General features: G+C 37.9%; 1 protein-coding gene across 7 annotated transcripts in view; it reads left to right on the plus strand.

The window, feature by feature from the left end:
- Sara (Smad anchor for receptor activation) overlaps positions 1-22,406 on the plus strand; it is a 161,450-nt gene that overhangs the window by 37,872 nt on the left and 101,172 nt on the right. For 6 of the 7 annotated variants that reach the window (XR_011226070.1, XR_011226072.1, XR_011226074.1 and 3 more), the window contains 9 exons: positions 352-480; positions 1,971-2,075; positions 2,543-2,693; positions 3,340-3,437; positions 4,593-4,738; positions 5,793-5,913; positions 6,588-6,740; positions 8,430-8,628; positions 14,223-14,288. Coding sequence is in view for 1 of the 7 variants with exons in the window: in XM_069319471.1 (XP_069175572.1) it covers positions 352-480; positions 1,971-2,075; positions 2,543-2,693; positions 3,340-3,437; positions 4,593-4,738; positions 5,793-5,913; positions 6,588-6,740; positions 8,430-8,585 (1,059 nt within the window). In the remaining 6 variants the exon portion in view is untranslated. Of the gene's footprint in view, positions 1-351; positions 481-1,970; positions 2,076-2,542; positions 2,694-3,339; positions 3,438-4,592; positions 4,739-5,792; positions 5,914-6,587; positions 6,741-8,429; positions 12,967-14,222; positions 14,289-22,406 lie in introns of those variants that run through there. The other variant, XM_069319471.1, reaches the window with a different exon arrangement.

A 22,406-nucleotide genomic window follows, 5' to 3' on the forward strand; every position in this document is an offset into this window, starting at 1 on the left:
TTTCTGACCAAGTTTTTTTCATTTATATATTGCATAGTTTTTTGTGCACAAAAAAATCACATTAACGTGATGTATCAATGATTATTTTGTTCTACTTCCCATCTCCACATACTGATAAATAGCAGATTATAGTATCGTTTTATTTGAAAGTAATACATTTGGCCAAATGATAGAATTTGAAAATTGAAGAAATGGTAACTATCTTGGTGTTCATTCACACAATGTGAGTAGTGTAATAAATATATTTTTCTTTATTGTATATAACCTATTGCTAATAATATTTATAACTGAATGATTATTTGAAGTGAAAATTATGATCAAATTAAGTAATGAAGAAAATCTTGTGTGCAGGTTTTTCCGCTTCGTTTGATGCTGCGCATGGGTGCAGAGTTCCGTTATTATCCTTGTCCTCTCGTGTCGGCCCGCAACAGAAAACCAGTCTTCTGTGAGATTGGACACACCATAATGAATCTCCTTGTGGTAAAAATTTTTTTATTCCTCTACTTCATATCTTATACCTCTATTTTGTTTCACATGTTCTCTACTTTTCATTAAGATAATCATTATTGCTTTTTATCTGAGCTGGGCTTTTAGTAGTTTTCTGGCTACCAGTACAATTGAGATTTTCACATGTGCCAGGGGAACAGGAGATCTGAGTGACCCAAAACTGGGGAAAACTGTCCAGAATGTTAGAAACAAAACATTACAAGTACTTGCTCTTAACCCTTAAAATGTGGTTAGCATCATACAGTGATCCCAGGATAATGTGGGTATCACCGTATGTTATTAGTATCACCTTATTATACAAATAAAGTAAATATGGTTGTAACACATTTGTATAGATGTAATAAAGTTAAATTATGACCCAAGAGCAAAATCCTACTATTGTTTTTAATGAGGTTATGTTATATCACAAGCAGAGTGATTATTATCAAATTACAATTTGGTGTTTACTGCAAGTGTTTGAATCAATTTCTGGTTTGCATTACCAGACAGAATAGCAGCAAATTAGTGGGTTGCAAGACATTTCTTTTGATCTCGAATCGAGCCCGGCCCCAGGCCAGGCACAGGGAGTAGGACTACCAGAACCTTCTCTGTGTATGCTCCAGGTATGAGCTGTGCTAGGAACAGATTTACTTGTGATATAGGAGTAGATAATACATCGCAGGCCTATGTGCAGTACTCGGTCACACTTTTTTTGTAAGTACTAGAGACCTACTGAGAGGTCAATCCAGAAATATAGCATTGAATGTAATGAAAAGCCATTTTATGGGCAGCCCTCAATAGTTCATATCAATAACCCTGTTGTTCTCTTCTCCTTGGGGATTTGGGTGGTATGTGAGTGTAATTATCTAAGTGTAATTACCTAAGTGTAATTACCTAAGTGTAGTTACAGGATGAGAGCTATGCTCGTGGTGTCCCGTCTTCCCAACACTCTTTGTCATATAACGACACATATGTCATATAAATGACACATAATGTGTAGGCCACTTGGGACCCCAGCTGATCTAGGTTATCTGTTGATTGTCAGGTGAGGTAGAGCATGGGCTGTTAATGTGTTGTCAACATCAGCAGCCTTGACATGAATGTGTCATCATTTGCCTTGTTTCTTTATGAGGGTAGTTTGCTCCATTTTGAGTCTATCTCTTGATTTCTGTGCTTACTTAGTCTCGGTGAGCAAATCGGTGGTGTGTGAAAGTCATAGTGGTACTGGATCCTTAACATCATTGTGGGGAGCTACCAAGCTGTCCAGAATGGTGCATTTCATAACTTATGTTTTATTTTTTTTATTTACTATTAATTTAGTGTGTAATGACCTGCGTACCTTTTGTTTACCTTGCGTTGGTTCCAGGAATGTCTGTCCTTGTGGTGTGGTCTCTTGACCAGACCTACTCCAAAATTGTTGTGGAAATCTTATCACACTGAAATGTAAAATAAAATTTACTTAACACTTGTTATCGCTTTTTCAGGATTTTCGTAATTATGCTTACACCGTCCCTGGAATTGAAGGATTTGTCATCCATATGGAGGACAAGAAAACCAGTTTACTTTTCCCAAAGAACAGATATGAACAGGTAACACATTTTTTGGATATTGATAAAATGAAAATTAAATAACAAAATGTGTGTGTTGCAAAAATTATCTTTTCATATTGACTCGGTGTGAAATATTGTTTTGACAAGTTTAGGCCGTGTAGTTTATGCGAGTATGCTCTTTGCTTCATCTCATGCTATCTACATATTGAAGTAAATATTGTTTTGTTGTTGGGTTTGACACATGAGTGTTAAGGTGTGCTAACTTGGTAAATTTACAAAAAAAAATTACCAAAAGTGCAGATTATTTTATGTAGGAGGCGGCTCATTGTATATTGTGTCACTATATTAACGCTGTTGATTTTATGTACTTATACTTTAAAATTAAATTGCTTGAAGAATAACCAAAAATTGTAAATTATAATTTTTACAAAAACTATTCTTACCAATTTGATTTGGATTTACTCTTTTTTTTTTTTCCCCCTTAATTCTTGTGTATTTTACATCAGGTAACGAAAGCTCTGAGCAACAGTAATGATCACGTACTGGCCCTTGGAGCCAACTTTAGTCCCCAGGCTGACTCCCACTTGGTTACCATAGAGAATGATGACGGCAATTACTCCACCCAGGCTATAAATATACATAATCGACCACGTAGAGGTGCGTTTAATTTTTGTGTCGATTTGTTGTTACAGGGAATGTGTAGCTCTAATTTTTAACTATGAAAACACAACTTTGAGAGAATTAGAGATTGAAAAAATGAAAAGTAGCTCAATTGGTTTTTATAAATTGGTAATTTTCTCTCTTATCTCATGGATGTTTAACTCCTGCATTGCACACACCTGTTTTATGTAACAAATTCATGGTGCAGTTGTTAATGAATTATTAAATATTACCTGAAAATTTTACAAATGAGAGCAATGCCAAAATGTTGCTAAATTCAGCAATTTTCATTTCAAATTGCAGTGGAAAAAAATTAAGTTTATCCTAAAATTGGGCATAATCTTAGATGGAACCAGTCAAAGTTTTTAAAGTCTTAAATTTATTTAAATATATATTTATCATAGTGAAAAAGGTAGCATAATATTTAGTAAAGTGTAAGAAATAGGTAATATTTGCTTGTTACAGTTCAGATAAGGTTTAATTGCAATACCAGGCATAGGAGTATATTTTTCTATAGATATTTTGATGTGAACATTCTTTGCCAAGAATATGAGAATTCTAGCTGTAAATTTCTAATATTTTATTATTATGTAGGGAAAACATTATTTATTACAATAGATTACTGTATAATATTGTATTGCAGTTACGGGAGCAAGCTTCATTGTTTTTAATGGGGCTCTGAAGACAACCTCAGGTCTGTCTGCCAAGTCCTCCATTGTAGAAGATGGCCTTATGGTTCAGGTACTGTTTTCCTCTTAATTTCTCATTTGAATAAAGTTGATCAAATAAATTAAAATGTTTATTTTATCTTGTTCGGTGTGATTTCCCAGTTTCTTTGCCTGTTGATGTTAATGGGTGTTAATTCGTTATACATGTTTCGAGAGTTTCGTCTTCTTTTGATCTATCTGACTGTGTTTGTAATGATGATACCTTGTTGTCCTGGAAGTCCTTCTAAGCAAAAATTTAGAAATTTTACCATATTTGCTTTAATAACAGCTGCTCCCCAGCTCTAAGCCACAGATTGAGTTTTGCACATACTGTACCTGTATTTCATGAGCAAAATTAAATTTTGCTTATTTATTTATAATCCACCATTTTAAACCAGACCACAAAGTTAAGACAGCACTTTAAAACCTTACATTAACCCCCCCCCCCATCCTCATCCCGAAAATGTTTGCTCAAAATTGCTACTTAGTCTCCCCGACTTGGTACCTTTTGTTAAATATTTACTTTTAATGCAAGAACGATGTAGAGCGATATGTAAAAGGTACCTTTTATGGCTAATAAAGGGATTTTTTTTATGGTTAACAAAAGGTATCTTTTCTTTGGAGCATGATAAAGTGTCATGATTTTAATTCATGAAAGAATTCAGAGCTTGCGAGGAAAATGTTGAAGAGGCTTGGACCTGGGAGTCACGTTCACACTGTCCCTCTTGTCATGTCGTGTGATTGGTGCATGTGCTCTCCCGTATTGCTAGGCAATGCCAGGCAATTAATTTGCTATTTGCTTATACAGTACCATATTTCATTAGGTGAAGCAAATTATGTAATACAAACTTGAAATGAATTCATCTGGTTGTGAGTTGATAACATATTTATATAATCTGAGAAATGAGCAATCCTTCTTGTGGCTTGCCCTGCAGTGCCAGGGCCAATGCACTGGAGGGAGGGAATTATCAGCAGAAAGCACCAAGCCATTACTGGATAGCTCTTGGAAGGGATCGGGATAAGGATTTGGGATGGGACGGGGGAAAGAAATGGTGCCCAACCAGTTAGATAGTTGGGGATTGAACGCTGACCTGTATGACCAATGCACTGGAGAGCTACCGAGGTCACCCAGAAAAACACCAGTTTCATTACATTCAACACTTGATTTGGTTCCACTGCATTTGAACAGATACCAGCAGACATGATGACCAAACTAAGGGAAGCGTTACAAAACATGAAGGACTTTGAAATTCCCTGTGGTCCAGTTTCAGCCAGCCAGCCAGATGAAGTTGTCATCATCAAGTGGACTAGTGATGATAAAAATTTTAATGTCGGGTGAGTCAAATTATTTACTTCTCTTGATGCCTGTTTGTTAATTCAGTGCTAAAATCACCAAGTAGTATAGTTAGTAATAGAATCAGTGTTAATAAGAGTTAGGTACATTTGTATTTAATGCTGATTAAGCCTAATATAGACTTAGACAAGGAAAAGCTTCCCTAGGAGTATTAAAACTTAAAATACTTAATTACTGTACTTTAAGTATTAAAGTATTTAAAGTGTGTGTAAAGTACATCTGGAATGATATATGTATATATGAATAGAAAGAGAGTGATGATGGTTTGAGAATCACCAGGGAAAGACAATATGAAGTGCAGTTCAGTATTTAGAAATTATATTGATGTCTATTTAATAAAAAAATTAAATTGAGAAGAGGTTAAAAATATTGATGTATCAGCAAAAGTATGTGCTTTAGTTTGAGCAAAATAAATAAACAGGTTTTCTTTCTTCTGAGAGGTTTTTGTTCAATATCGTGAATGCCATGTTGTATCTATTTAAATCTGAAAGTATTTTTTTAGTATGAATACAACAGTATGGTTTAAGTAAATTCCTTGTTGATCACAAATTTGTTCACATGGTTGAGACAATGTCTGTCATTGATGACCAAACCACACATCGGAAAATAGAAAAACAACGATGTTTTGTTCCATCCTGGATCATTATGAAGTTGTGATGTGATATGTAAAATTGACTTGATAATGGTCCAGTATTAACCAAAACATCGTCATTTCTCCATTTTCTGATGTGGTTTGGTCATCAAATCTTCATGTCGAGTCACAATGATGTGGCATCTGCCTATGTTATTCCTCTTCCTAAAGAATAAAAGATTTCCACAAATTTACTCACTTGAATTGGCTACTGTTAATTTCCCCTGAAAAGGTCCAGCCTTTACCAATGACCACAACTAATAGTTATCAATTTGATAAACTGCTTGAGGTGGTTTTTGCGGCAGTATAAACTCTGCACAAATTGAGGGCAGCATGTACTGTATTGTACAAATTTTTATTCTCCTGATATACATAATCGTAATCTGTATACTTTAATATTTCAGCATTAAGAGTCCTGTTGATGAGAAGCAGATGGATGGAATTCCATCGGTGAAAATCCACTCTGGTACTGATTATGTCAGTAATGCTCATCTTATAAGGTGGACAGAAGTCTTCATAATGCAGGTAAGGAGGTATTTCATGTGTATAATTACAATGTTAGTTCCTCTTGTTCATAGGTACTTTATCACTAATTTATATGAAATTATCTGAAAATCTTTTGCCATTTGCACTTCCTGACCAGTTTGGGCTACCTCTCAAGTTTTTTTGTTTTGTGTGTAAGTTAGCCCAAAGCTTGCAGTGAAAGTTAATAATAACATTTTAGATGGTTTGATAAGAACTTTTGAAAAATGTCACCATTACCACTCAAATATGGGGTCTTTTTTAGGGTTATGATCAAAGATCAAACTAACCAAGAGGCTTTATTTACTTGAAAATGCTTTTTGTTCTTGAGGAGCCCCTTCATGGCTACCTGTAGCTATCTCACTATGTATCATCCAGTTTCGATTCAAATTAAAGCAGAAAAGGTTTGTTATAGCACTATGTTGATCAGAGTGAAAGAGTTTTTTTTTTTCATGCAACTTACGTTTTCCACAAAGTTAAGGAAATGTGAAATTCTGCATTACGGATGTAGTGTTGAAGGGAGAATGGATATAGATATAGACCATGGGTAAAAAAATTTTGAAAATGTAAATTAGTATCAAATTAATGTTGAACATACAGTTCATCGTCATACTCATTGGTGAAATATCATTATAAAAGTTATTGTTAGTTGAAGTAATATTTCATCTTATTCACAGGGAGAAACTAACAACAGCAATGATGTGAACCTGAGCCGTCTCTCAGAGTTGTTGGCACGATCGTTTTGTGTGGCGCTTACCCCTCATTTGGCCGATTTGTACAACAATGGACATACACGCCTTGGGCTGCGTACCACAATTCATCAAGACAGTGTGAGTAGAATTTGACTCTTAGACTGTATTAATATAAAGTTTTTGATTTTCTGCAATTCTTTAAAATAAAAGATCTAAATCTTTTGAGAAAGATCCATAAGATCCATTTCCTTGTATCTCACTGTAGGCTTCTGTGTTGCAATGTCTACGAGTGGTTGTGGACTTCTGGTCACCTCTCCTGCCCTACTGGTTCCTTTTCTTGGGATGGGTAGCTTGGATTCTGGTCCAAGCTACCCGTTTTCCTGCAGTACGCAACCTGTGTAGTTCTCCTCGTGTATACCTCAGGAACGCGTGCGTCGTTCTTCCCTGCTGGAGCTGATTTCACTGCTCCTTTGGGTTGCGGGGTTGCTGTTTTTCATTTCGCGTCTCGCACTTTAGTTTGTGGTGCTCTTTTTTTTCCTTGTTGGCCTCTGCCTGAGGCCAACAAGGAGCCGAGGGGGCCGCCCCTCAGAAACCCAGTGTTGAATGTTATGAAACACCATTTTCTGGGTGAGTTCTGGAGGCTCCCCAGCATCCCTCCCTCCCTCCAGTTGGCGGTGTTTTTCGCGTATTTTGACATCCAGCCTAAGAACTGCCGGTTGGATCACCGATGTGGAGTGTCTGGGGCTCCCCCTTCTCCCTCCCGGGGAGGGTGGGTTGCGCAGATGGTCGTGCGGCGACGTGACGACGTCATGCTAGTTTGATGATTTTTTGGGGGGAGTTCTGTCTACTCGTTCGGTTTTCGGTAGTAATATTTTCACCAGAATAGGGGTTTGTTTTGGTGCACCTACCTTTCTGGGTGCCTGTCCCGGTCAATGGCAGACATAGAATGTTCCCAATCACAGGGGGATTTCTATAGGCCATTGCTCCTCGTGCCTCTCTGAGGGGGTCAGGTTCTGGCTTGTGGCCTCCAGTAGGCAACAACTTCAAGCATTTTGACTGATTCCAGAAAGTTATACATATCCATTCAGCCTGGATAGCTCCGGGAAGCTTCCAGGACTCGCCCAGAAAATGGCGTTTCATTACGTTCAACGCCGATTTTTTTCTTATAACTACCTTTAACCTGTTCAAATTTGCATTCCTATTTTTACTGGGCTGATGCCTCCCATTGCATGAAAGTGGGAAGTGTTTTACTGCTACCTTTTATTGTTTACTCTCTTATTTGTACTTAGGGTCATGTTAAATTTAGGGTCATGTTAAACTGGTTACATCCTATAGATATGAGTGGGAAGTGGGATTCCTTGGTAATTGCTTGTAGATAACAGTTATGTATTTATATTTGGTTGAAATGGAACAACTTGTTAGACAGTCAACAAATGAAAAGTGTGATTTTGCTGCTAAAAAAAATCTTTGTTTTGCTTGAACAACTTGCAAATGACAGTACTGTACATAACAATGCAGTATATGATGACTGTATACTGTACTTAAATTTCATAATATTACACTTGAATTTCATGACGTCATCTACATATCGGCTTATGAAATAGCAAGTTTGTTGTGTGCTTGACAATTACATTGCTCATTTATAAAGGTTCTATATTCAAATTTGTGTTCAAGTACCAATGAATGCCTTATCAAAGAATACATTCCACGCATTGTGGAATGAGAAAACGACACGTTTTAATTGGATTTGTGGATACTTTCGTGTGATGTCATGTATGAAATGGAATAGTCCTAGTGTACACCTAAGTCAAATTGTTAACATTTCAGGTGGGCTATGAAGCCGGGAGCAGTGGAAATCGTCTCCCAGCATCATGTATGAATGACTTGGATGCAGAACTGATTCCCGTGATTCATCGTGCAGCAGCAAACATCACAGATCAACCAATTATATTGGAGCTTGTGTTTCATATTATGGAGCAGTGAAAGTGACTTAGGTTGCTTCCACAATTTATCATTTTAAAATTGGGTAAGTTACTCTTAAATTTGAAGACATTTTATTTCTTTACCGATGAGCAGCTAAAGAATATATGTACTTACAAAGTATGAGGTGCACAACACTTGTGAATTGTACAGACAAGAACTTCACCTACGTCATATCACAGTTTTGTATAGTAGTCATTATTATTTAAATGATTTGGCATATTACAGGATGAAGAATGCCGTTTTTGTATAGAATTCGTTATTATTTATATAATTTAGCATATTACAGAATAAGGAATGGATAGCATATGTATGAGACAGCTGTTAGAATCCCTTAAAGTAGATGGGTGACTTCTTGTTAATTTAAATGAGCAGTCTTGTATACATAACCTAATCTTATAAACACACAAGCTAGCTAATTCAAGTGCAAGGATAATAATAGCAGTGTATTTACCACCTGTTTTATGATAAACTGAGCCTGATTTTCCCCCTTGCTCAGTTTGAAATAATTGTCTACAAACATTAAGCATGTCTCTTTTGAGTGCATTTTGTTACAAGACAACTATCCTCTGGCAGATTTGAGCCATGAGTAGAAACATTATCATTTATGGGATACAGTACTTTGTTACAGTCCAATTGAGAATCAAAGATGACTTGAGAAACAGTGTGAGAAGATGCATTTCTGTATCTTGTATCATACTGTATCACGTTGTTCATTTTCTGTTAAATTAATGACTTGTTAATGTAAGTCATCCAGCTGCTTAAAAATATGAACATCTATGTCTGTATCTGATAAACTGTGCGGTATTTTCCAATTCTTAGCTGCTCTCATTATATATCACAACCTGTACTGCATATTCTAGCTGGCTTACCAATTCCGACATTTATCTTGCCTTCAGTCAGTATACTTTTCACCTTCATAAATACAGGTTCTACTATATCGTACGATTACCATCCATTCTCACATGTATAGGACAGTAGTGAGCTCTGACATAATGTGTAACATTTCATTAACTATTTGAAATATCCTTCAGATTTCTTAATTTCCCATTCTGATCTGTAACTGAACTCCTTAGAACTTGATGAAAAATCCTTACCCCCCCCCCCCTAATGAACTCCTATATCTATATTTTTCCTTTTAAACTTGCACCTAAATTAGTTAACATCTTGCACCTGAATTATTTAACATCTTGCCTGTGTATCAAGTATCAGAGCATTTAGGAACAGTAACTGAGAGGTTGTATTATAGACATTGCACAAATCTATCTAAATGCCCTGAACTAGGTAACTCGCAGGATGGTATGTCTATTTCAGTATAAAATTATGCAATGTAATCATTAGAATACACACTACAAGGAAGTTTCCCATCTTTAGAATGTTTCTCAGTTATGGTTGAATTTCATATGAAGCCTTCAATATTTTCTGGTGCTTTTTAAACCAATTAGTATATTTTAATTAATGTAATTCTCATTTTCTTAATATAAGTATATAACATAAATAATGGTACTGTGCTTTGAAGTGTGCATTGGAATAGGCATATTTATATTTGCCAGCTCACATTCGATATCAGTTTTCTCACTTATTATTTTCATAGTAATTATTTTCACTTATTAATTACTGCTAGATAAAGGAATCTAGAAGAAGGCTCGAGTGTGTGTGAAATGCCGGTAGTATTTTTGTGTCCCGGGGTATTGCCAAGTGTGTAAGTTGCATGGTGTGTTTACATGTAGGTAAACATGGTGTGTTTACATGCAGGTAAACATGGTGTGTTTACATGTAGGTAAACATGGTGTGTTTACATGCAGGTAAACATGGTGCGTTTACATGCAGGTAAACATGGTACGTTTACATGCAAGGTAAACATAGTGTGGTTTACATGCAGGTAAACATTGCACGTTTACATGCAGGTAAACATGGTACGTTTACATGCAGGTAAACATGGTACATTTACATGCAGGTAAACATGGTGTGTTTACACGCAGGTAAACAAAACTGCAGTGCCAGTGCCACGGGCATAGTGGCTCCGCATCACTTGAGTAAATAAAGTGACTGGGAAGGTGGACATAGCAAGAAATGCGGTGTTGGCGAATATTAGACTAAATAACAGCGTAAATCCAAATAGGTTTTTAGGCTGACTTCTCCAACAACCATTTAAGGGTTATGCTTTGCCTAGGTTTTGAAAAGGTTTATAATGGTTGTAACCATTTATTTTACAGGTGCAATGGTGTTAACCAATGTACTTTTCTCAATTTATTCTGCCAAGCAGAATGTTTTGTAAGTAAATATTATAAAGTTCAAAAGAATTTTTTTTAATTTAAATATATTTAAAATTACATTTTCTTTCTTGTTTCTAAACAATAATAACAACAATTACAATGTATATTGTTAGTTGCTCTTCCATTGTTGAATGTAAGAGAAGGTAATGGTAAATGGTAACAGATTACAAGGTTAATGTCTGCTATAGGTATTTTAATATTTGGAATTCCTGCCACGCTGCTTTAAAAGCCATAATTTGAATATATTATCATTCGTAGCTTTCAAAACTAAACAGCAGCAATCTCTTTAGAGGAAACAGTCCAAGGTAGTATTTTAAAACCATAAGTCTCTCCCCGTTGTTTCTCTGTATATTTTGGTCTCAGTGATACGTATGTGAAAGGATCAGGTGAAGGTCTTTCATGGGTTATTGTTTAACTTATCAGTTGTTGCATACACTTGGTAGTGTTACAGATATGACAAATAATAGCCTGTCACAGTTGTTATATGTTTAAAAGTTTATATGTAAATGTTCTTTTACCACCCTTATTGATTCTAATAAGATTCTTTAATGGAATGTTTTTGTCTGTAGCTGTCTGCAGTATGTTGAATGGCTCCAATACAAAGGTCAATTGATTGTTGTTACAATGCATTGGCCGTTCTCATAAACTTGTGTAAATAGCAGTGACATTTTACTCGGGTTTGTCTAAGCTCTTCTTGACCCTGGGTTCTATTAAGTTGCCTCTCCACCCCCCATCCCGATCCACAACGGAAGTAAATTATAGAAACTTCTGCTTGGTAAATTTTGTCGAATCACTTTTTCATTCTCATACTAGTGTCACTAATTTTATGGCATTAAACTTTTAAATTTCTTAGAGTGAAGAATTAATTAACTTCTGGCCCCCAGGAGTAGTTATCTAATCATGTTATTCAGTTTGCATATATCGATATTCTCATTCATCAAAATTCTAGACATATACAGTATATTAATACTCTTGGCTGTCATTAATAAATACTAGCTGTGCGTTTTTTTTTTTTTTTTTTTTTTTTTTTTACATGGTGATTTTCTGGCCTGTTCCTCAGTAGTGCCTAGTATTTAAGGCTCTGGTATCACAGAGACTTAGAAATGCTACCAGTCTCTGGACATGTGCAGGGCAGTTGAAGACCGGGATCGGAATCAGGTTCACTCTTTGAGGTGGGAGGATCCTATATATCAGAGATTGACCCCACAACAGAAAAAAAGGTCAGAAGGTACTGGCAAAGAAAACAAACAATTAACCCTGATAGGAAAAGAAAAGTATCGAAACAAAGCAAATGAAAGTTTGTCGAGGGGCAAACCACAAGGCCAGTTCAACCGACTGCCACCAAGCACCACCCTAGAGGTGGTGCCTGGTGGCACCACCAATGCCCAGGAATATTTACATCCCTGGGCAACCTAGGATAGTGCCTGGTGCCAGAGTGTCGGTCTGGCCTATACCCTGGCATAGTGGGTATTAACCTGCAGCCAATATAGTTTATATATTTTATTTATACTTTTCCTACTAAGAGTAATTGTTTACTTTTTGCATATTTTCTAGGCACTTTTTCACAGTTTTTGGAAGATCACTGATCTGCAGGATCCTTTGCCTCGATGAGCAGAGCAGATTCTGATCCTGGACTTGGCAGGCATATACAAGTCCAGACCCCTGATAGTGTTTGTATGTATCTGTGGTATCATAGCTTTAAGCACCGGGAAGCTACCGAGGTTCTGCCTTAAAAAAAAGGGGCACATTTTATTACATTAAATAATAATTTTTTTGGGGGGAGGATGGGGCTATTGTTGCACAGCATCAAATTTACATCTGGTGAACTAATAGTGTTGGATAATCCTCAAATTTGTCCTGCCGCAAACTTGAGCCATAATGTCAACATTTTTATGAAAACAAAAAGGATGTACATGTATGTCATTTGGTTAAAAAAATATACTATTTATTTGTAAATGGTTATTTGCAGACTAACTTAGTGGTAGATATAAATAGCAGAGCTAGCTATATGAAAAATTTACCTTTGGATTACTTGTAGATATCCCTATAAATAACATTGTGATTATAATAAAAAAAAAAATGTATTCAATACATGGTCTAAATATAAATGTGTTTGATTTCCTTCCATGTTTAATTTAATTGTCATTATCATAATCATTATATCACATTATTGATTTTCTTAAAGCCTCTCACAGGCCCCATAGGGACAAAATTTTGCAAAGTTACTGTTGCTCAATAAACAATTAAGATACCATAAAAAAGATAGGTATCTTACAAAGGTAGCAAATACACCTCCCAAGCATGAGGCTAGACATGGATAGCCTTACATAATTTATTCATTAATATATTAGACACGGTGATTAAATAATACGTTGAGCAAATAATATGCTGGGAGAGTTGCACATGTATAGAGGGTTGTGTACCCGCCAAACACACACCAAAACTACGACGTTGGTACAACGTTTGAACAAGTTTTAACACCTAACCAGTTACAACATCCAATATAGCAAGTTGTAACAACATTCTAATACGTCATAAACACGTTAAGCCAAGATGTAACAACTTTATTACAAGTTGTAGCAAGCGGAAAATAGAGACAGTTTCGGTTTGTGTTCCCAGGGTAGCACTCTGGATGTACTAGATGCAAAGGTGTTTAGTGTGTGACACCTTTGACAAAGTGTCTTGAGGGTACACTTTGTGATTCCCAACATGAAATACCTGTGTGCTCATCTCTCTAAAAGTGTTCTGGAATAATGGTATGCCCTGCCCAAAATGCTATGCATATTAGTGGCTTTAGGTATTGTATGTACTAACTCTATCTAGAAATCCAATATTATGTTGGTAACTCTGCATCTATGTATGTAATTTTCCTGAATAAAATATTATTATTATTATTATGATTGCATGTAGATTAGACGATGAATTGGATTTAGAACCACTAGGACTTCTATTCACTCCCCTTCCGAGCTTTACTATGCCTTTGTAAAATTAAATTTTCATGGTGTTTTAAGTCAGAAAATTAATGATTTATGGTGTGAAAGTTCTGAGAAAAGATATTTGAATCAAACAAAATATAATTTATTTCTATAAATGTTTTGTGGCTGAAACTAACTTGTCAGAAGGACATTTCACAAGCTGCAAATTTTGTCCTTGCCAAGACAAATAAGCTTGATAGCCACCAAGTACAACACTTACATACAGAATAATATTTTAATGTAATATATTATTTTAGTTTGCATAGAATTACAATGTTTTAGATGAGAAAAATGTTTTCAATGCTTAACTACTACTAATTTGAAAAGGGTATCATGAAAAGAAATGAAAAGTATTCATTTATCATTTTTGTTAATTATTTGTATTTCAGAACAAGCACCAGCAGAGACTGTGGCCCTAATGTAAATTCAGGTCAAATTCAACATATTGGAGTGAGGTTAGTTATTTATCTGTTCAAAGTTTCACAAGAGTTGGCAGTTCCTCACAGCTATCATCCGAGACTAACTTTTCAACTGTGATCTGTAGAACTGTGTTAGTTTAGTTTATAATACATCCTGTACTTATCATGTGAATGGTAAGGATAATGGTTACAGAGGCACATAATGCTCAGGAACTGAACCCCAAAATCCACTTAGCAAAGCAAGTTAAAAGCCTCAATTAACTAGTTACATAGTTTAGCATTGTCACCAGACATTTAGCATTTTTTCTAAATGCAGGAGGGAGGATGCACAACTTACTCTCCTTTTGTTATTCAATTATGTAATCAAGCTCCTGAGACCAGTGAAAGTGGCAGACTTATCCTATTACACTTAGGCTGTGTTAGCAACCTGTCCTCTTGAATAATACATTGCATTCTGTTGTCTAAATCCCCAATAAACAAAATATGATGTACTATAAATCATAGCCGCTCACAAACAACTTAACTTTTTCCATAAATTGGTCCATCAGTTAGGTTAAGTTTGGGCACTTTAGTATATAATTTTTGAGTGACAACTTGATAGGATTAGCCAGTTAGAGCTCCAAGCAAACAATAGCAATGTTTTGCATTAGTGAGATGCATTACACATTTCAAAAACATATCAAACTGTCCAGGGTGAACTTGAACTTACTAGCTAATTCACTAACTAGCCCTAGTGCTAGTTAGTGAATTAAAATCTAATACAAGGGTTCTTACATTCTTGTAAAGCCACTAGTACATATAGCATTTTGGGCAGTTCCTTAATGCTAATTTTCCCCGGAATATGACCCTCCAAATCATTTGACAACCAGGTACCCATTCGCTGCTGGATGAACAGAGGCTACATTTGAGGATTGCTGCCCATGATTTGTGGGTTTGCCGATGATACGAAGGTCGGGATGGGGGGTAGGCGCGGAGTGGGACTCATTATCACTTCGACGATCTGGGTAGGGTTTTGAAATGGTCAAAAGATTGGCAGATGCAGTTTGGTGCTGACATGTGTGGGATTTTGAATTCTTACTAATCATAACTCTCAGAATATATGAATGGGGTTGGGTGGATATAAATAGGAGCTGCCTCGTATGGGCCAATAGCCTTCTGCAGTTAGCATAATTCTTATGTTCTTACGTCGGTCCTCCCAGGCCAAGGCGTTCCTGAAGCACCAGACGAGTGCTTTACCACTGCCCCATGGGAACTGCTGCTAATTAAAATACATAGTTTATGTAGCCTTGACACTCCATCTTTGAGAACTAAACAGTCAGTATATCATTTGAAAAGGCTGCAATACTGCTAACTATAATGATCAAGATTTACGTAGAGTAGAAACAAAATATGTCAACCCAATCAATGCTATTGCAAAGACTTGATATGCAAAGTCAAACCCATCACTATTCCTGCTTTTCAGTTACAGTATTCTTTCTCATTCTTAGTTACAGTATTCTTTCTCATTCTTAGTTACAGTATTCCTTCTCATTCTTAGTCATGTTCTTGCACATTTTCCTTAGCCATATTCTTGTAATATAGGTGGCTTCGTTCTCAACTCTCAATTGGAGATCCTGTGTTTGTTTGGGGATCTGTTGTGGAGTTGCATTCTGGGTAAGGTCAGTTGTTCAACCTCGATGGGCTCAATACACGCCTAAAGTCTATGTATACAGAGGCTTCCTGTCCCAACAGTGGAAACTATTACCATTATTCTTCAACTTCACTAGTACTGTACAGTCATATTCATACACTGAGTTTCTACATTCAAATTATGCATATTTCATAATTCTTCTCTAAAATACTGAACCAAGCAATTCATCATCGTTGTTTTGAAGCGCATTAATATAGTAATGTTATAGTTGCAGTTGTGAATATGATCTCCCGTTCCTTTGTTTACCGCATCAATAGTCGCAAGGACAATACCAGAAACCACTACACCATTATTCTGGAGAATTTGTTTTTTAAGATGGATGTTAATATCGGTACAATGCAAGTACAGTAGTAAATATTTTAAATAATTCACTTGTATAGGATCAATGGTGATTGTTGAATATACTGCGTTTTTTCTTATGATACCTGTATTGACTCCTGGTTACTGTACTACCAGTGTTGATTCATAAAGTACTATCAGTGTCAGCTCATGGATATACAGTACCACCAATGTAGATTCAGGGATGTACTACCAATGTAGATTCAATGATGTGCTGCCACTGTAGACCTATGGATGTACAGTACTACCAATGTAGACTCAAAGATGATGTTGCCACTGAAGACTCATGGATCTACTACCAATGTAGACTCAAGGATGTGTTGCCACTGTACCACTGTAGACTTGTAGCAAGTATATTATGTCAATAATATAATTGCTCCAAACTCTCATTAGCTTATGTGCAGATAATGAGATGGTCTGTTAATTCTACTTAGTCCACCAATGACAAATTCATACCTCTTCCCTAATTACAATTAAGACTACTTCCTAACCAACTAGAGGATGGTGAGTCGAGGTGTTGACCAATTATATAAGCAATCGATAGCAAATAGTCATCTTACGGGCTATTCGTGCCCGTGCCACCTCCTGGGTGGCTTAATCTTCATTAATCAATCAATAGTCATCAATCTAATTTCAAGAGTGGTTCAGTATAGACGCTTGAGAAATACTTCACATCTTCAACATTAACCAACAACATTGTAGCACTCGATGTGTCCAGTTCTTACCCTCTCAAGACGCTTCAGTCTCGACACAGCAGGCAGCCAGACACTGGCCACATTGAGCTTCCCATACACTCAACCCTGCATAGAGCTCCTCAACTCTGCCTGCATTCAGAGCGCCACGCTCTACGACTCTCACCCCGCATCTGAGCTCTCAACCCCCGGTCTCACTCAACTCTCTGCTCTGCTCCCTGGCCTCGTCTCAACTCCTACGACACTTCACTACACTGCCAACAAACCGACTGCTGTAACCAAGACTATACTAAATAAATATAAAAAACCACTAAACTGTGTGTGTGTAATCAACCAAACATATACACGTAATCGTACGTAAACGTTGCAGTACAGACTCGTGGATATGTTACCAGTGTTGTGCTACAAGTACATATGGTTGTACAATAATATTAAAGTTATAAGAAGACAAAAGACTGAACTAGACATAAAGATGTAGTTGCTTGACCATACAACCAGAATGCACGAAAAGCGATTCATATGTACAGTATATATCATTAGATAGGAAAAAAATGATGTACGAATAAAATAAAATACTTGGTACTTGAGAAAACCTCAGTGAGTATGTTGGGAAGGCTGTCACCCGCCAAACACACACCGAAACTACGACGTTGGTACAACGTTCGAACAAGTTTTAACACTTCCTAACCAGTTATAACAACCAATATAGCAAGTTGTAACAACGTTCTAATACGTCATAAACACGTTAAGCCAAGATGTAACAACTTTATTACAAGTTGTAACAAGCGGAAAATAGAGACAGTTTCGGTTTGTGTTTCCAGGGTCAGTTAGCAGGGAAATGATTGAGTCAGTGTTGCAAAAGCTTGTTGTGGGGTTACTGTAGCAATAACCTGTTGCCATAAGGGGTCAATGTAGCAGCAACACCCTGTTACCATATATGGTCAGTGTAGTAACAGCCTATTATCATAAAAGGTCAGTTTAACAACAGCCAGCTGTTATATGGAGTCTGCGTAGTAACAACCAGTTGTTATCGTCAATGAAAACTACAATCTGTTGTCATATGGGGTGTTACGATGTCCAGCTAATATTCTCCTGCCTGTAAGAGTCATGCCCAAAAGTCCTAGCTTCGTCTTATAACTCTTTAGAGGAGGCAAGATGCTACAACGAGAGTAAATTTATGTTTTAAGTTTTACTTGGGAAGAGCCTTGAAAGCAGCTCTAGCATTAAAATGACGATGCGCCTCGGGAGGGAGGTAGGTTTTTCCTACTGGAGACCCCCCAAAGCATTGTGGGTACAGCCAGGTTGTGCGTGATTGGTCGGTGGCGGGGATTTGGCCAGGTAGACCAATCATAAAGCGCCTCGGGTGTGACGTAGGGTGATGTCAGGCGTCCTGCAGTAGTGGCGGGAAATCTACTGTCATTGCCCAACCACTGACTGGACGGTAGAGCGGCAGCCCCTCTTCATGCAGGTCGGCGTTCAATCCCCGACCATCCAAGTGGTTGGGCACCATTCCTTCCCCTCGTCCCATCCCAAATCCTTATATTTACCCCTCCAAGTGCTATGTAATCGTAATGGCTTGGCGCTTTCCCCTGATATTTCCCTTCCCTCGCCACCAGGGGTGAAGCTGAGCCAACCCGTCCTCAGACTAAGTCATTCTATCCAGCGGTCACTGGGACTTCTGGGACCCCAAAGACGCATTCATCAATTTTAACATTCTGTTCATTCAAAACAAAATCTTTCACAAATATAAATTAAAATTATTAAATATTAGCATATTGTGCATATTTAGTCACTGGTTAGGTTAGGTTAGGTGTTTAGGTTCTGTTGCCGATTATTTGTATTTGTAGTACGTGGGTGAAGCATTTACAGCGTTGTGGTTCGAACAAAATTCGTCAGTGAAGCACTTGTTCCGGAAATGTTCGAACGTCATCAGTTGTGAGTCGTGTGTAAACCGTTTTTCATTCATAAACGGGGTTTGGCGGATGCATGGAATGTACTTTGGGTCTTTGTTTAGAGTACGAGCTGAGCCGAGCAGAGGTGCTGTTCAGTGTTCAGAGGCCTCCAGTTCTGGAGAGAAATAGGCCTCCAGTGTCCGAACTCAAGGGTCTCGAGAGTCAGTGAAGCGGAGCGTCCAGTCGACTTTGGAGGGAATACAGTGAGGAGTTGGTTGGTGAGAGAAGATCACTAGATGCTCGAAGACGTCGAGCTCCAAGATTGCCTCGAGAGGCGGCGCTAGGGGGTTAAGGTACAATCCGCGGTCCGTTTCCAACAGTAGAGCTGCGCCGAAGAGAATGGTAACCGAGTCGTGCTTCGGTGTGTTAGTGACGACACTCCCTGGGAGAAGAAATACTACACGACTACGACAGAAGCGGCGGACCAGTATTAATGCGAGCAAGCCCGGGAGACCAAGCAAAGCTGGCTGCCACCTAGCAGCTTGTGAGTGAATCTCCGTGATGTAAAGTACCTATCGTAAGGAGACTCAACGTGTCGGACACCGAGGGAGGAAACCAGTGCAAGTAGACCATCCCAAACATCGTGGACACCTGAGGAACAACCCTTCCCTTATACGACCGGCGGGGACTACAGCTTCCACGGACGCTTTATAAGGTAGATAAATTTGCCCTCCCATTCACCCCCTTGCTGTTAGGAAGTGCCTTATTAAATATTAAGGTACGGGGCAGAAAATATGTGAGGTGTAAGGCCGGACATTGAGTGGAATTAAAAATTGTTCTTTTAAGACAGTGACTGAGTTTATATTATTATTTATATGGAGATCCAATAGGCGGCATATTATTTGAGGGATTTAAAAGGGCCTGTATGTTGTAGAAAACGGTTATAGAAAAAATAGCCTCGTATTTCATAATTTATAGAAACCATCGAGTGTTGCCATATTACTGACTAATGTGAGGAGTGTTGCCATCTGATAGAATAAGCGAGATTTTTACGGCCCGTCAGTGTAGCCCCATTTGAGTAGTTTGTTTAGTTTTTTCATTATGCACCCCATACCCATCTTGTGGGCGGTAGTGGAAAGAGTTACAGAGGCACATTTTTTTTTTTTTGAGATATATACAAGAGTTGTTACATTATTGTACAGCCACTAGTACGCGTAGCGTTTCACATAATGGGCCCAGGGACTGAACCCCACAATTCATTTAGCTAAGCAAGGGGTTATCTTGCAATCTTGAGTTAGTTACAAAACTCAATGCACATCGTCATATCATCAATGGGCTCGAGACCGACCACAATTAGTTTCTAAATTAAGCAACTGGGAAAAGCTAGTGTCACAATTGATATGTTTGTCCTGCACACAGCCCCCCCATCCAGTGGGCAGCGGTGGATAGGTTACAATCACTTAGTTACTACCTACAGTTAGCACACTGGGGATATTTGGCTAAGATTTCTAGTAGCAGATAATTTTGAATTCAATATTTACCCATCTCTTGAACATTTGTTATAGAATTGTCTTTGAATAAGCGTATCTTTTCGCACTCCATCACATAGTAACGGAGGGTGTGCGAATAATTTTGTTGACACAGTTTACATTTGGTCAGGTCTACATCAGCAGATATTGAAAAATCCCAACGATACTTATAACCGAGTCTAAGCCGAGCAGTAGTAACATCTAGAAGTCTGCTGATTTTATTGAATGATCCATAGATGTGTGTGTGGCTCTTCTTGCATGATAGTATGATGATAGATGGAATTACTAGTGTCGATTTCATTTTGTGTAAACATAACAAATATTAACACTGTATTTATTTCCTGCCCTTCATTTATCTGTATATTGTTTTTGGGGTCTACTGAGCACCACTTACGAGTGCTGGGGGGGGGCGAGAATACCATTGCACTTGAAGAAATTATCTGGCCGCAGGTGAGGGCAGGTCAAGTTGGCGATCTTTGAGATACATCCTTATGTGGCGGGCAGGCCGGCCTGGGTAAGTCTAAAGCTTTGTGTCTCTGGAGTGATCGGCCTACCTTACCACGGGGGACAAGGCTGGGTTCAGCGGGAACTGATCCCAACCTTGTCTCCGCGGATGACTAAGATGTTGCCCCTTAGGTGAACATGGCGCCGTGGGACCCAAACGGAGAGAGGAGGGCTAGAGAGCGTGCTGTGGCATTAGAAGGCGTCTGTACATCGAGTACTCTAGTGGTACATCAGCTCCTCATAAAGTAGAGTACGCACCACAGAGGTCAGTGTAGGAGGAACAGCCCACACTGTCCGTAAGTTACTGAACCCTGTGGCCCTCCGTGTTGAGGTCGTTGTCATGAGTGCGTGTGGAGTAGCAAGTGTGGCTGCAAGTACAAATATTTGCATAATGTACATACGGCGAGACTGATGGAGTCATTAGGATGCGAGTACTGGTTAGAAAATGAACATACGGCATGGGACGGTGGAGAATTAATTCTACACAGAATGAAGTGAAGGGGGAAAGAGTAGGCTAGATGGTTACGGAATATATAACATTTCTAATATACCGTAACCATCTAGTTTGGTGCTTTCTTTTGATAATTACAGAATTTTTTAACAAAAGCACACGCTCGCTCTCTCTCTCTCTCTCTCTCTCTCTCTCTCTCTCTCTCTCTCTCTCTCTCTCTCTCTCTCTCTCTCTCTCTCTCTCTCTCTCTCTCTCTCTCTCTCTCTCAGATTTTTTTTAGTGAACTCAGTCACGTGTCATATCGTCATGAATGATTAAGAGATGAATTTGTCCATCCTCTTGGTCATTAAGAAAAAGTAAGAACATTGTAGTAGGCCTATAGTGATCCGTACAACGTACTGTGCCTACTAAACCATGAGATGTGTGTTCTAATTTACTTGAATGGAACTACTAGTAAGATTATCTCATTCATGCACAACTCTGTTGCCAAATCTTTACTTGCCGATTTCTAACTAGGAATTTTTCCTATTTTGATATTTTGAGCTTACGATAGTGATCTCTTATTTAATGGCCGAACGCTGTGTGTATTAGTGGCATTAGGTTTAGTATATACTGTACTTGCCGTACATAGAAACCCAACATTCTTCTTGTGTCCCATTTTGTATGTTCTTTTCCCAAAAATAAATATTACTTTTATTATTTACCTTAGCAAGTAATTATAAAACGAAGGCTTGATAATTACTTGTAATGATCAAATAATTACTTGTAATTAGCAAACGGTTGGGTTAGGTTCGATTGATATGGATTAGGTTTGATTGGGTTGAGCTAGGTTAGGTTAGGTAGAATTCAAAATCCAGTGTCGAATCGTCTTGTAAACGATGTGACTTGTATCCGTTCGAGAAATGCTCGAACGTCATGTTTACACCAAATGAGCAATATAATGGTACCTGGACAGCCCGTCTTCATAAGCAAAGGCCAAAGTTCATTCCATGAATCTGCCAAACACCTGTTTATGAATGAAAAACGATTTATACACGACTCACAACTGATGACGTCC

The sequence above is a fragment of the Procambarus clarkii genome, chromosome 93 (genome assembly GCF_040958095.1).
Source record: "Procambarus clarkii isolate CNS0578487 chromosome 93, FALCON_Pclarkii_2.0, whole genome shotgun sequence".
Classification (NCBI taxonomy): Eukaryota; Metazoa; Arthropoda; class Malacostraca; order Decapoda; family Cambaridae; genus Procambarus; species Procambarus clarkii.